The sequence below is a fragment of the Choristoneura fumiferana genome, chromosome 20, assembly GCF_025370935.1.
Source record: "Choristoneura fumiferana chromosome 20, NRCan_CFum_1, whole genome shotgun sequence".
NCBI lineage: Eukaryota > Metazoa > Arthropoda > Insecta > Lepidoptera > Tortricidae > Choristoneura > Choristoneura fumiferana.
The window spans coordinates 10,746,767-10,763,163 of NC_133491.1; the positions used below are offsets into that span (position 1 = coordinate 10,746,767).

The 16,397-nt window shown below is 38.4% G+C and overlaps 2 protein-coding genes and 1 non-coding gene across 3 annotated transcripts in view; 2 read left to right on the plus strand and 1 right to left on the minus strand.

Annotated features, from left to right (window-relative positions):
- Window positions 1-55, minus strand: part of LOC141439350 (pickpocket protein 28-like) — a 7,155-nt gene extending 7,100 nt beyond the window's left edge. Inside the window, exon 1 of the mRNA XM_074103636.1 lies at window positions 21-55. Within this exon, the coding sequence (XP_073959737.1) occupies window positions 21-55 (35 nt within the window). The remainder of the gene's footprint in view (window positions 1-20) is intronic.
- klar (klarsicht) overlaps window positions 1-16,397 on the plus strand; it is a 413,798-nt gene that overhangs the window by 357,053 nt on the left and 40,348 nt on the right. Inside the window, exons 11-12 of the mRNA XM_074103166.1 lie at window positions 15,718-15,864; window positions 16,180-16,327. Of these exons, the coding sequence (XP_073959267.1) occupies window positions 15,718-15,864; window positions 16,180-16,327 (295 nt within the window). The remainder of the gene's footprint in view (window positions 1-15,717; window positions 15,865-16,179; window positions 16,328-16,397) is intronic.
- On the plus strand, window positions 987-1,125 carry LOC141439465 (U4 spliceosomal RNA). The gene has a single exon (XR_012452590.1). It is a non-coding gene; the product is annotated as a U4 spliceosomal RNA (small nuclear RNA).

A 16,397-nucleotide genomic window follows, 5' to 3' on the forward strand; every position in this document is an offset into this window, starting at 1 on the left:
TTATGTTGGTATTACCTTACTTCACGAATTTGCTAGCGGTGTCTTCTGCAATCATTTTGCTATGCCTGTCAGCTGTCAGTGGTTTCAACGCGTCAGCCTGTCCGTCATCATAGTTGTTTATAGTTTCAAGTGTACTTTTACTTTACTCGAAGTTGACTTTACATATTGCACGTTCATTACTTTAGTAATTTTTTTCTATGTTTAGATGTAATCTTATTGCAACTACCCTCCCAAAATCATACAATAATTAGCTTTTGCCAAGATACAATTCGTAATGTTTACAGTAGATCTATGTAGGGTTGTGGTTGAAGAATTATGGAGAAGTCTAAAATTTACAAATGTGAGGTACAATGGTGGTATGCAGCTTTCAGTTAACTGGCTTTTTGTTCAAAACAAGTTTGCGTGCATTAAAAAAATCTTAAGGGGGGAGGGGAGAGTTCAGGAGGATGCAAAGAAAACAGCGCGCTAGTAGCAAGACAAATTTTATTATACACTCATAATTATTTGCTGTGTTTTCACTTGTTATGAGAACGTAATAAAATATAAAGATTAATAATTAAGAAACTGTATATTTTTATCTTGGCATCACTTCATTATGCTTTAAAAAACTGTACTTATTCATAAAAAACCTTATCGTTGTTACTGGCTGCTCATAAAATTTAAATTCATATTTCGAGATCAACAGAGCTGTTAGTTCCATCGTTTAGAAATAATTGCTGTAATACTCCAGCGTACTGCGTTCTTGCGTGTACTACACAGATTTTGTTACCGATTTCATTTATATGTTTTACAACGTGCAGCTCGGTTTAAACAGGTATTTTAATTGCACCCGCCACTTTGTATTTGAAAGCTTGGAAATGGAATCTTTTTGTACGTGCAAAAATAGTTGTAAAAGTGCTCGACAGATGGCGTTGGCGTCGAGTTACATCGCGCTATCGTTTGGCCGACTTGTTTTCGTTGGGTGAATCGCGTTCGTTCTTTCAGTTAACTTTGCGCAGAGGCAATATCGTAACCAATGAGGTTTATCCGAGGTGCGATTATTGCTAGTTGAAAACTTTACCAATACCCCGCCGTGTGGACGTGAAATACCGTCCGCTATGGCAATTTTTGAATGGCCGTTAAGGCCTCAAAGTTCTTAGTAATCTTGACTGGCTTTCTCAAAGCATATTCATGTTGCAATGTATATATTGCAAGATAGCAAATAAATGAGCATTGAAACTCATTTAAAACATTGTGCTTTTCACGATCACTGCGAGGAAATAATAGTACATTACTGTAGAGGCCGGGTTGTAGGGGGTTGCCAGCCAAGCAGATATAGACGGCCGAGCCTAGCGAGGCCGGATAGGGATGCGAGGCCGGCAACCCCACGTTCCGGCCGAGGCTTGTATGATGCTTTTCTCAAACATGACATGAAATAAAATAAAATAAAAAAACAAGAAATCAAGCATGGCGGGACGCTAGTCTGTGCCCTTAGTGTAAGTTTTCGGTTACGAAATACGTCTCGATCGCGTTCGCGTTAAAATCTAATTTGTATGCAAACACGAACAGCGCCTCTAGCGGAACGTTTGCGATGTTCGTGTTTCATACAAATTGAGATTTTAACGCGAACGCGATCGAGACGTATTTTGTAAACGAAGACTTACACTAAGGGTACTGGTCGCCTGTTGCGTGCGCACGTGTCGCGCTGGCTGCTGCGCGGCGGCTGCGGAGCCGGAGAGCGGCGTTGAAACAAAAGACGTCGCATTGCCGGCCAGGTAGAGGCAGTGACCGCGGCCAGGTAGAGGAGCTAGTTTTTTAAAACGATTTCGTTCTTATTGGCCAGTACGAAACCACATATTTAAAAAATCAAAACGTCATCTTCGTCATGTCCGAGCTGCTGCGATGCTGTAGCGTTTTTTCATAAGTACTTAAAAAAATTAAAGCATTTTGTGCATATTATTATGCGTTTAAGAAAAAAAAACACCTCATAAAAGTCATGAATGACGCATTCTCATTGGTCAATTTAATTTCACATGCAGCAGACGATTACTTTTGATTGATCCAATTGTCGTTTCAGCACGCCGGGAATGAAATTCAGAAATTATATTCTAAAAGTCGTATCGTATTATGAAATACATAACATTGATACGACCTGTTTTTGTAATGTGTTACATTGTTGTCGTGTTTTGCGAGCCATAAATGAGTCAGCTGTTAAATTAACATATATAGGCAGTTTGGGTACTAGATTTAGGTTATCTATGGCCACATTTTCGAGCAGTGTCGTGAAAAGTTAATATCTAGAGACATGGTGGCATAAAATACCCGACATATCCCACATACTTCGCTCATACAAACGTAGTTTGCAATTAATTCGCCGTACAGCAAGCGAAATGCTTAACTAATTGCCTTACCGTTGATACACGTTGTTGATGTTGGCACTTGGCACTCTTAAGGTAATTGCACTAATTGTGGAATAGACTGTGGGAATTAGAAATTGGGCGGCTTGACTGATTTATTGAAGCTTGAGATGAGAAGGCAGTTAATTTACTGGCACTAGTTTCTTTGTTTTTACACTTTTTACTTTACCAATGCGAATTAGCTGTAATGTTATGATCAATCATCAAAATCAAGAAGGTTCTTGAGAAAAAGAGACAAACATTTGTATCATTCAAATGTCTGGCCCGATTAGGGAAGGAACTCATGACCTCAAGCTTTATAGACAGGTTCTCTAACCTAATCTCTAAAAAATTCTAGCGTAATCGACCGTCAAAAGTATTATACCATCAGCCAAATAAGTGTTTTATTAATTTATAAACAAGTTCCTATGTCGCTAAAGTCGAACTTTCAAGTTGACAGACACGTCTATTGGCATTTGTTTGTTTTTCACTTCTCATGCTCATAAAATGTTACTTTAGTCTCTGCATATCGGGACTAAAGCTCCTTTTTAGGGTTCCGTAGCCAAAATGGCAAAAACGGAACCCTTATAGGTTCGCCATGTCTGTCTGCCTGTCTGTCTGTCCGTCCGCGGCTTTGCTAAGGGACTATCAATGCTAGAAAGCTGTAATTTTGCACGAATATATAAACATCAATTTTTTTTAGACTTCCTTCCATAAACGTAAAGTATATGTGATATTTTTTTTCTCATCCAACCTTGTAGTGTGGGGTATCGTTGGATAGGTCTTTTAAAACCATCAACGCTTTTTCGATTAAATGATTTGTTTACAAAATATTCAACTTTACAGTACAAATTTTCATTTTAATCGAGCGCCACCCCCTCCCCTCCAATCTCTAAAATCTAAACCGGCGGGTGGAAAATTTTGAAAAAATTCAGGATGGTAGTAAGTATATCAAACTTACAAGGAAAACTATAACGGTGAAGTTTTCTTGAGAATTATTAGTAGTTTAAGAGTAAATAGCAGCCTAAGGTATAAAACTTGGAATATTTCGTACAAAATACGAAATCCTTAGAAAAATATTAGTTATTTTTTGGCTAAATATGCATATTTAGCTATGATTGGTTTTTGGAGTCTTTTTGGTTTTTTTTATTTCAACTCCAAATTTGTTACTTTTACGGGTATCCCGTGAAACCGTATCGAAAATACAAACTGAAACATGGACGCACAGAAAAACCAGAAAAAGAGACCAGCACTGGGAATCGAACGCAGGTCCTCAGCATTCCGTGCTGCGTGCTTTAGCCCCTACACCACTGCTGGACAGGAATGTAGACTCGAATTTTTCCTTTGCATACATATCTCAGGTTGCTTATTTCTACTTTGCTACTTAAGCAGCAGCACTAGCGACATCTATGTGGCGTCGACAGACGTCACACTCTTTCGGAACAAACCGCTCACCAGACAAGAGATGTCGCTACTAAGCAATCAAATTATGATTGGTTTTTGGATTATTTTTGTATTTTTTATATCAACATATTTGGCTGATGGTACCTAATCGAGACATTGGGCAAAATGTGTCACTAGAAAAAATATTGAAAATCTAGGTTTTCTAACCAATCCTGAGCTATCCGGTCGTCAAACCGAAGATGAAACTATAATTTTCTATTTTATATTACCTAACATAGCTTCAGCCTCAGCAATTAATTCCACATAGGTATTTATGGATCCGGAGTCAACAATTTCCTCTTGGAAAATAATTTCTAGAGTTTTATTTATAACCTAACCTTGTTAGATAGATAAGAAATTGACGAATCCAATTATTAATTAGTTAATTACAATAAAAAAAGTGCACTGAGATGGAAACTACGCTTATAATACTTTCCTCGATTTCCAGTTCTTTGCATAATAACCAATACGATATTTAACATTGCTGGAGCCGTATAGTATAAGTGCATCTTGTTCTAAATTCATTCAAGACACTTATTTTTTACATAAGACTGCAACTCGATTTGTTATCTTCCATTATACTGGACATTTTTTTTCGTGATGTTCATTTAGGATCTAAGCTTTATATGCTTTTAGCCGTCAACTAAGTCGTAAACACCCTATTCTCACTGGATTGCCTATATTTTTTATGTGTCGTCGTTATCAGTAATGACAAATTTGGCAAAGCTAGAGTAACACAACAGCGAGGGGTTGCATCCGAAGACATACACTACTGACGATTCTTTCACTCTCCTGGTTATCATACTTTGTTCATTCCACGGCATTGCTAATGACAATACGGTGTACAACACTACAAACGTATCACCAATTGAACTGAATCCGAGCTGCCAAGCCAAGAGAATTAGTCGTCTGCCCCAGCGTGTAAATCCTCCTCCATCGGATTAACAGTAAATTGAGTATTTCCGAAGCCGGTATAGAGGTACTGAGAAAATTGCGCATACTGAGATATACTATCGCCGGTCGCACGTCCGTTCCTTTTGCGGTGACATAACCTATATTATAACGGTTCTTGTGATTGATTTCTCTGCGGCCTTTCATAGAACCCTTAAGTTGAAAAAGAGATCACAGAGTTAATAACAGGAGGAACAGAAACAACACTACTTTGCGATGGTGGTCCATATTAATGAAATATCAGCCTATATACGTTCCCACTGCTCTCTCAACAAGCTTGCCGTAGTTCCACGCGGAAGCGGATTGGTTACAAATTGAATGCTTCGCAGTTTGTGCAGGTCCTCACGATAGCAAAGCTCGTGGTAAATTTCAAATGTAATTCCGACATGAATTTCGAAAAACTCAGAGGTCGAGCTTTGAACCACTGCTTGAGAGGCGATAGGTCCTAGGCCACCACGCTTCAGGTCCATATTAATGAAATACATTATTCTGCTTGCCTTACAAGCTTGCTTTTAAGCGGAGAAGAAAGTAAAATGTGTCATCATCATCATAATCAGCCGTAGGACTTCCACTGTTGTACATAGGCCTCCCCTGCAGACCTCTAGTTGCTTCTGTTTAGAAGCGGCTGCATCCATGCGTTGGTGAACGTCCTACGCTGCACTTGCAGATCTGCGATCTTTTTCAAGAAATTTTGGGCCCCAACGGCTATCTCTTCTCCGTGCTATTTAGCATGTCCTTGCGACTTCAATGAACTAATTCACTCATTTTTCTAGGAATAGTGTGATTCATAGAAATTTGATTTTGATCATATCCTCCCAATATCACTGCGACTTTTCGCGTCTCCTGCAAAATGCACACACATTTTTTGTTTTCATAGATTCTGCAATATCAGGTACTTACTATCTTTTCCTTGAACCTTATGCTATGCTAGGCATAACACAATTTTCGAGCATTTAACTTCGTGACAAACTTATACATAGTTTTTTTTTGCCATATAGGCGCCTCTTCCACGCTTTTAGTGTGACATTTCTATTTCTATTAATAATTCTGTGTAATAGATAAAAGGTGATGCAGTCGTTCTCATTGACGATGTAATTACTCCAACTCCAACCGTATAGCGTGATGCGAAAAGATAAGCTTGCCTTTTTTGCTCTCAATTCCAACGCGGATTCTCTTTGATGCATTTGAGCTTCCTTAATTTGAAGACAATTAACGTCCTTTGGTTCACGTTTTTGCTTCTTCCGTGTTAGCACGATCAAGTTTGAAGACCTTGAAATCAATTTCTCACGCCTCGTCACAATGGGCGAACTTCAAACCTTTTCAACGGTGCTAGACGTATCGTACGTATTTCTGTACATTGCCGTTAATGATGTTCACTTGTAAATCCATAGCTTCTCGGACCGACAATATAACGTAACTCGCCCGATATTTCCTGCATCGATCGTCTGACTCTAAATGAGGCTTTGGAATTCGCATAAAAGACTCATAAGAACTTTGGTCATAGTGGGCGATGCTTTAATTAAAGTGTCTTCATTTGCATATTACTATGAGCTTGGTCTTTTATGGTAGCAATTCGATCTGCAAAAGGCAGTTCGATCTGCAAAGTTCAGAATCTGTAATGAACTTCAGAATTTACTAACATACAAATTCTAGCATCTCATAACTTCCACCTAACTTCCGAGAAATTATTTTTTACGGGTGTTCTTTATACAACGTAAATGTTAGCCCATGATTTAATTTTAGGGAATCCGCAAGGGAATTCAGTTAAATGCCGGGATTCAACTGCAAGCCCCAATGGTTGGCGTAAGGGTTATACTCGTACGTAGTCCAAACCTACAGATTCTGTTAGTATAATACTAGTAACTAGTACAGCGTTGAGATAACCGGGTAACGTATTCCGGTGCTTATCCAAATGGCACGTACTCAAGCTTACAAGAAATTGATGTTAAATGCCGCTAACTTAGTTCAGCCGATCAACCTCATTCACATGGGAATTTATCTGAAATGAATGGCATGTCTTCCACGAGTCTTTGGCGTACGTGATGATTTAGAGTTAATTTAAACCGGGGTGACTTGGACTCTCAGGGTGACTTTAAAAAGTAGTTTGACGACGAACTTATGTACATATTTTGATTCACGTTTGGTATTTTATTTTCATCTGTACCTAAAATACCTAATAGTTTCTAAACATTAATCTCTTAAAAGACAACATCTAGTTTGAATAGGTACAAGCTTTTTTTGCTGCCTTTGAATTGCACGAAACCCTCAGTACGCGAATCAGACCGGCCGGTTGCCCGGTTGTTTATTATGCATCGACAGAGTCAAATAAGGTACGATCTCCGAGGAAATATCATTAGGTCCGATCCGACCATCTGTCTGGATTGTTCACACACCGTTACTCTCGGTGATGCTATGCACCGCCATTGACCGCTCCGGCTCCAAACATTTTGCTGAAACGCGGACAAGCGCGTGGTTTCTGGACATTCGGCTATTTCCGTTCGCCGTCGGCTAAATCCGTCGGCGCGGCCGATGACTCCGCCGGCATGCGCGCCGGCGCCGTGGACCTTGACGTAAACTTGACGTGTGCAGCCGCGACAGTGCAATAGCTACTTTTTGCAATGCTATTAAGACTATCGACAGCTATTATTGTTACACGTTTTTTTGGATGCCTGGGATTGCTCTAGTTATGCCTAACGTCGACTCAATTAAGTAAATGATTTGGTATACACGGATGATTGGTCAGAAACCTTAAGTTAATACGCTTGGAAAGCGGCTCTGTCGTGCGGAGATTATATTAAGAAACGTCATCAGTGAGCTAGGTTGATGGCTGCAGCTCACATCCGCCTGTTTTATTTCTTAGCACACACTCGCTACCATAGTAAACACTAATATTTGCCATTTCCATTCATTCTACATGTGAAGAACGACCACCCATGTGTTGTTGTGTACAGTACAGTGTAGAAGATTTTAGTAACGTGGCTATAATTTATGGTGTCTAAGTAGGCTATGTATCCTTCTGCTTTTATTAGAAATCACCTTTCGATCCGCGTCTAGTTAACTCACCTAATCAACTGTCAAACAACATCGCTATTAACTTGTCGACTGATAATTATGACGTCGATGTACATGCCTTTTGTATTCGTAACTACTAGAATAACCTTACTCCGGTAGTAGGTACGATAAGACACGTCTCGATTTTGACTAAACAATAAGATGGATTACGAAATGCGTATTGCTTTGTGTTGCGATTGTTCCGACCACAATTACGAGCTGTCGAGTCGGACAGGGTGATTCGTCGGATCGCGTACACCGGTAATAACACCAATTATACCTCGAATAGTGCAGCATGATTTAAACACTAGCAGCCTTATTATAAAACATCTAATTCTAATTTAATCCGAACTTACACTTGGACTAGTTACTCCTTGACTAAATAAGTATTAAGCCAGTTTTAAATGTGTATTAATAAACATGGACTAGCGAGGTATTAGTTAAACATTCTTAAACCTAGACTATGACGTAAACAATGGCAACCCAGCGTGAGAAAAAAATAAAAGAATGAGTCATTGAATGAACTAGAAAAAAAAACAGAAATGTCTTTAATCTGTGTATGAACCCACATCCGAACTAGAACGTAACCAAATATAATATGCGGCCGAGCATGGCGCTGTTTTGTAGTGTATCTCGTCTTGTTATAGTCACAATGGTGTAAGTGTAGTGGTAATTAGTTCTGCCACCAGAACATGTGTATATTTGCATTGTCAGCATAGATTGTCAGCCTTTTAAAAAAAACAGCAGGGCTACTACGAAACTCGAACTCGAAGTTCGTGCCGTGCGGTCCTCTGACACTTATACTATTTAATACGAGAGCGAGAGCGACGGTATGATACGAACTTCGATTTTCGAGTTTCGTAGTAGCCCTACAGTCACTTCAACATCATTGTTTGTTATTAAGGAATAATCACGGAATAATACTGAATGAAACTTTTGTAATTTGATTTGATAAATTCTTTGTAGTGTTTTTTTTGATTTGTGTGGCAATGATTCATTAAATAAATTACAGCTATAATACACGTTAAAAATAATTTAGTAAAATCGAAGATATGACTCTTATGGCAGTTAAGACTTTGATATGAGGCGGTATGTGACCACCTCTCGCATCACCTGCTAACTCATTTTCACCATATCAACTATGAAATTGGCAGTATCACGACTAAATCGGTATTTAGTTTTAAATTCGTGTTCTGAAAGCTCGAAAGGATTTTTGCGGACTTTGTATAATTTTACATGCCTAACGACATGCAAATCTTCGGCATAATAATCCATGCTATACTATGCTATATGCATGCAGTTAGATAAATAAATTTACTACGACGAATTTCAAATAAATGCACAGGCAAATTCGTCGACGGTAAATAATCACCAAGGATTAAGAGTCCGAGACTAAGGATTAGCTTATATTCTTGTGACTTTTACGAATCTCAAGTTTCGGATTAACCGGTTAAACCTACTCTACTCCACGTTTATTTAAACACTAGAGGCGGAACTACTATTTATTCTCTTCTGACATTCGTATAGTCTTCATATTTGTTACTAGAGCAATTTCAGGTTTAAAAATTATATTTTCACCCTTGAACGTATATTGCGTAGCATTCTCTTCATATTAATTAAATTGTTTGTTATTAATTTTTATTGCACGTTTAATAACTATTAACTTCTAATTATTTTTTACATAATTTATTGTTTCTCAGTATAACTGCACTTTCGAGATACAAATGTTTTTGAACTCGAGTCAATATCGCCACGATGTTATTCCGCAAGAAATAATCTCAGTGTTGATTTCAAATTGGTACCATTACGATCTAAGAGGGCAAGAGCGTAATGAATGGTTTGTGCCAGTGAAGGGTGTGCTCCGTACACTTAAGACTCATGCAATTTATCCACCATGTATAACAGAAACCAGATACCTAATTGAAAATTCATGCCCTGTGACTGACAACCATAGAATCAATTTATTTTTCAAAGTGTCCCTCCATAAAATTTTTGTCAACTGCTTTGACATACAATATTTACCACTTTTAAAATACTCATGCAGAACCTCTTGCCTTAGTATTGAGTATTATAACACCTTGTAATACGGCCTACTGTGATGTCTGAAATCACGATTTTAATTGAAGTATAATGTTGGTCGGAAACGACGTAAAAAACTGAATCGTGTCTGTCGAAAGGTTGTTGATTCGACGTGCTGTCTGAAGGTCTACCTACTTAGACTAATGGAACGAAAGACTCAACAGCTTTAAGCGTGATAACCAGGATTCGGATCATTATAGTAATATTTCGTGTATAGTGCAAGATATAACAGTTCCTCTTTTTAACACCTCCAGTCTTACCTTTTTCAAGCATCACTGCTTGAAGAACTTACAAACAAGCTTGTACTATGTCATTAGTAGCATGCAGCTTGTAAGTTATGCCATGTATGACCAGCTAACCCCACAGCCTGTCACGCTTCGGCATATCACGATATGATTGCGAAATGCGACATCCTCGGCATGATTTGCCTTGACTTTACACCTCTTGGTATTTCAAGTTGTCTACATACATATCAGGCTAGCAGTTCTTCTGTTTTACATTAGATTCTACGAAGAAACTTTTATTTTATTCAAATGTGAACGTGCACTAGAAATAATTTACGTCCAATTGAACTGTCTTTTCTTTAATATCTTACCAAAAGTAATGTATTTTAAAATTTTAAAGTTAATTCAGGCGTTGATATTTCGTAACATCATTTTCCTATTTCCTGTGGTGTAGGACGTTCGTAAAACCGAAATTACGTGTGAATGTAAACATTTGGGAATTTTATGGGCTTTTACTTAAGACACGATCAGTTGGGTGCTTCAGTGCTTCACTTTACTCCAACGCGATCTCTTTCAAATTGCCCATCAAAAACGAATAAGTTTAACATAAAAATCGGTCCACGAGCATCTCTTTTACTCGTTTCTGTAAGGGTGATTGAACTTTGAAAGTAACTATTTGTTATTTTACTTACACAAAATGTACGGTAATTTCATGTTCCATTGTTTTATCATTGATGTTATGGTTTCTTGCCTTATTTTTTTTACCTATATTATGTTTAATTTCTCGTGTTATTTGTTTTCGTAAATCGTCTGTTTGTACTTTAGAAATAACTATCCGAAAAGTGAACAAATCTACTAGAATATTAGTAGTTAGTACACCTGAAAACAACAACCTATTAATTGATTAATTCAACTTACAATTTCTAATCTAATCTCTTTGTCTACTTACATATATATATGAACTATTATGAACGCATAGCACGCATCTGAAAACTTTTCCATTCCTTAACAAGATCACATTTCCATCTGGAAATCGAAATAAACAGCCTGTGATCTCGATAAATCGTAATTCGCCGTAATCTACCATCTGTACAAGCTGTATTAGATGGTAATTCGTAAACGCATCGTTACCGAAACGGTCTCTTGGTTTCCCGTACCGGACTGGAATAGACCCAATTAGATTGAATTGGGATATTTATTACAGTTTTCCCTTACATGTCGGTTCAACATGTCTGATTGCTTCGTGCTTTAGAAACGGTTGTGGAGTCGGATAAACGTGATCAAAGGGATGCAAATTTATAGTTCTTTTGTCTTGCTTAAAGATTACTCTGATTGTTTGTTTTAAATCTGCTGTTTGCTTTTCGAAACTGCAGCAATCTGAATGCGTATAGGCTTTAAATTTTTTCCTACGTTTCTTTACTTTACTTCTATTCATAATTGCAATGTTTCCACTCACTCATCTGAAAAAAAAATATCACCAAATTTTCACTTTGTTTTCTTCGGGCTTGCATCATCGTCACGCTTATTTAATAAAATAAGTAGGTTCATCGTAGTGTAAACTCTTATCTTACTCGTACATAAAACATTCACTTGTATTCAAAATTAGATCAATGCACTCCGTAGCCGCATTCACCAGTCATCGGGATTGTTTATGATGTGCCGAGATTCAATCAAGAATGCAGGTGCACTCATAATACAACCGGTCATATCTATGCGCTCAATCACACTTGAAATTAAAAGTATTGTTTATTAACTTCTTTTATATAAAGTAAACAGTAGTTTTTTTGGCTTGTTTTATTTCGCAGCGTTTAGCTTTCATGAGCTCGCGCGCAACTGCGGGCACGTTCCGCCCTTTGTTCGCTTTTCAAATTTTTGCTTTTTTTAACATTTCTCAAACTAAATGGCTTCCAGTGTCACCAGCCATTGTTAAGTTTGATTGCTTCTGTCATCGCTTTCTCGCTCGTATTGTGCGTGGCCGGGCTATATTTTTTATACCTTGGAATGCTAGGGCCGGACTGTTTATTGTTTTCGGCAGCCGCGTCATTTCGTAACATGAATTCCGTATCGGTTTTATTGATCTCGATGCTCGTTTGTTTACAGATAGCCGTTTCACTGTGATCGACATAGTTTTGTCTTATCGATGTTAAGCATTCTTTATGAAACCGCGCGGCGGAATCAACTTAGTCCCTCTGGAAATCAGTTAAAATTTATAGCACATGTCCTGACAGCAAAATTTATGGGAACTAGAATGATGAATGGCTGCTTCTTGAAGGCTTGTCTAGCATGTGTGCGTTATTATAACCTCGTCAGCTTATGCTTTACATGGGTTTGCAGGCTCAGGTCCCGTTCCCAGCAAACTTTCTGCGTTATTTTATGCGAGTTTGATGCCTCTTAAATTATCTAGTTAAGATGTCACTTTATGCATCATAATTTAGTTTTAGGAGTAATACTTCAGTCTGTTTTTATTTAAAAGTCACCTTAACTTCACCTTTAAGTTTTTTATCGACCAAGGCCTGTCAACTACTGTCAAGTAAGCTAAACATATTTTAATGTGTATATCTTTAAAAAAAAACCTATTTTATACCTATGTCGCTAAAATTTCTTTGACATTTCATCTACATTCCAAGTTGCAGTCACAATCACTAGTAGGTAAATTGCCAATGTTTCAACCAAATTGCCGCTGCAATGTGGTCGAAACATCGAGGAAAATTTTAGGTATATTCGTCATCGGTCAGTGTTCCTGCGAGTATTAGTGTATGTGTATCTATTTTATCAGCTAATAAACCATTCTTATTCTTGAGTAAGTTCTGAGTGCGGTACTAGTTATAAGTGAAAATTTCGAAAGTCTAATAAATAAAATGTTTTAAACTTTCGCATATAAAATCTGTATTTAGATGGCCTATTGTTTACCCTACATTTTATCTTTGCATTAAATTATTGTATTGATTTGTGGTGTTAATATTTGACCCCCGGTTAATATTCGTATCTTATATAACCCCCGACGCAAAAAGAGGGGTGTTATAAGTTTGACCGCTATGTGTGTCTGCGTGTCTGTCTGTGGCATCGTAGCTCTTAAGGGGTTTTTCCAACTTTTTGTTGGTTTGGTTATTAACAGAATCTTATTTCCAGGTATTGCAACGCGACGTCGAATGCCACGGGCGGATCGTGAGCTCTGTGGTGCGTCTCTGCGCAGGCGCGGACGCGGCGCGCGCGCTCGAGCGGCGCTGGCACCTCCTGTATCTGCGCGCCATCGAGTGGCAGTGCCATCTGGAGGCGTGCCTGGCTAGGATCGATAACCAGGTACTACATATATATATATACTAGAACGTTTAATGTCGCTGGGGTCTCGTCGGTTTTTTTCTTTTTCCTGAAGATTCAAATGAGAAAGAGGAAGAAAAACGTTGTTCTGTTTGGAGTTCCGAACGGCATTTGCAAACTAGCTTAACTGTAAGCAGCTTGTACTTGTGGCCAGAGAGAAGTGGCGTGGTGTCATAACAACTGGATTGCCAGCGGCCTGCCTAAGTTGTTAGATGACGTCAGTAATGGCAACAAAAAGTGATGGCAGTGGTGTCAGTGGTGACAAGTACCTATGGCAAAGCTTGTGTATACTAACTGCGAGGAGTTGCATTGGAAAATAATATTCTTGTCTGTCTGTGGCAGATAGCTCTCAAACGGATAGACCAACGATGCGGTTTTTCTTACAGCGAGTTTTCTTGCGGTCGTTCTTAGCTAGGTATGTTTCATTAAAATCGGTTCAGCCTTTTTAAAGATATTGAAGTTTGAATTATTTTTTTTTTTCATTTTATTTAGCATAGATACTGATAGAATTATAGAAAAGACAAAAACTGTCGTTATTATAATTCCAAAAGGAATCCGTTTCATCAATAAATTTAAAGGGATTTTGGAATTATTAATAATGTAAAAAAATTGAAATTTTGAAAAAATATTTTATTCTGATGTTTTCATTACATATTTTTTTATCAATACGGTATACCAATACGGTACCAATACAGTATCATTATTTTTAAATGTAATTCAATAAGTTCTTGCTGCGCCATGTTATCTTCTGACACTGTTTTACGAGCATCTTAATGATTACAAATGGTCGGAAGCGAAGCTCCGTAATAAACATGTCATAGGTGTTGAATCTTAATTTTAAATTGGAAAATTAACACATCAATTTCCACTTTCCTACAAGCAACCGACGTATAATTAATTTAATATTCAAATTTGTTGTCAATCAATTAATTTAAACGCGCCCTTTGCCTTGAAAACATGTATAATATTTTAATACAATTTCTAAAATGTCTATAATACGAGTACGAGTGTTATGATCTTACTGGCCATCTACGAAAATGAGAACGTTAGAAGAGTTTTCCATTTTCGAAATTCCTGCTTTTTTTTCACACGGCTGACAATAGCGCAATCATACAGCCACCCGCTGCGTTGTTTGCAAACTCGACCCCAAGTGGCGTTAGAAATTGGCCATAATGCCAAACCCTTTTATTGCTTTAAAACTTACGCGTGTTAGGGGCGCTTGTTATTCATGCAATTTGCGGTTTCACCCTAACGTTTAACCGTCGATGTTAGGCAGAGCTGTTCAAACATTTGGCTTGAATACCTTCCATATTGGTATGCCGAACACTTCCTAACTCAAAAGTTTTAGAAATTTAAACGGCAACTCCGTGACACTTTAAATTCAACACCTTTTAATACTAATATGTATACGGCAATTTTGTATTGTTATGTATTCAATTTCTAATATGGATATCTTTTCTTTGTGTTTTTTTTATTCTGGCAACATTTTGAGAAGCATAGTTTCCATCATAACGATCAAACTTACCACGCGACCCTCATATTAGTTGAATGTCAAGTGAATTTGGATTGCACGGCCACGTGTCTGCGTCTATAAATCACATTATTGAACTCATGTGGGATTTGTTTTGACTGTCGGTTACTAGGCAACGCGTGACCCACATTCACTTGTTTAAATAAAGATCGTTATTCTTTCTCTGGACACACTTTATATGACACTGGCTGGCCATAAATTTCTTAACTTTTTAAACGACTTTTAGTGCGCGTAGATTAATTTATGAATGGGCATAATTGAATTAAAGGAAAGCTTAGTGCTATTTGTGGAATGAATTACGATTATTATTTCATTCACGGAGTCTGATAGTGCTGCAGTTAAATTTGAATAACCAAGGAGTGATGCTGTAGGGTAGTAATAAACTTCTTGCGTTCAACTGCCGACAAGATGTGCAATCGTTTGAATAATATCACTGTTTCCTCTTACATTATAGGTTGTATCCCAGATGTGTACGTAGCGCCATCATGTAAAAAGCATATTGCAAGATTAATTAATAACAAAGTGAAGAAAGCATGCAGCCAATACATTTGGTTTTAATTGACACGATACAAACCTCCACTTTACATTTTTTCTTAAATAGTAACGTAGATTGTTCAATCATCATCATCAGATCAGTCGTAGGACGTCCCCATGAACCTCCAGTTTCTTGGGTTGGAAGCGGCCTGCATCCACCGTGAACCCGCAACTTTAACCAAATTTTTCAATATCGTTTTGTAATTTACAGGGTTTCTTGTCAGTGGAAGTGGCAAGCGATAGTGACGAGGAGCCGGCGCTAAAGCAACCGCGTCTCAGCAGGCGAGGGTCGCCGCGCCGCCAACGTGCCAGCAAGCGCAGAGACAGCTCCGGCGACAGCCGCCAGTCCGCCTCCGAGGTGAGTCCGTCGCCATGGCAACAGCGACCGACTGAGAAAGTCCGATGACAATTTTACGGCCTGTTTTGTTTGGGAAGCACCTAACCCTTGTAGTCATCATCATCGGTCTATAGCACTGCTGGCTTAACGCCTCCAGCTTCTAGATGGAAGTCAACACTCTTTCTTGTTCCTTAATTCATGAGATATGGCAAATCCATTGCCACTCCTGCTTTCTGATATCGTGTGGTATGTCGATGACTTTGTTACTCTGTACAATAACTTATCGATTCTTACACATCTTTTGTTCTTATACTGATCCTTCACCGTTGATTCCAGGACGACCAGGAGTATGCGGTAAGGTACCAGTGGCGCGGCTTCGGCTCGGACTGTGAGCCCGAGATGGACGCTCGCGTGCCCGGCGCCGCCGCTAACGGCATGCCCCACACAGACCAAACCGTGCCAAGGGCTATGGACGAAGTTGACTGTAAGTTTACACCCGAGTATTGTCATCAGCAGTTAAAAAGAACGTCCCTGCTGTAATGAACTACAAACAA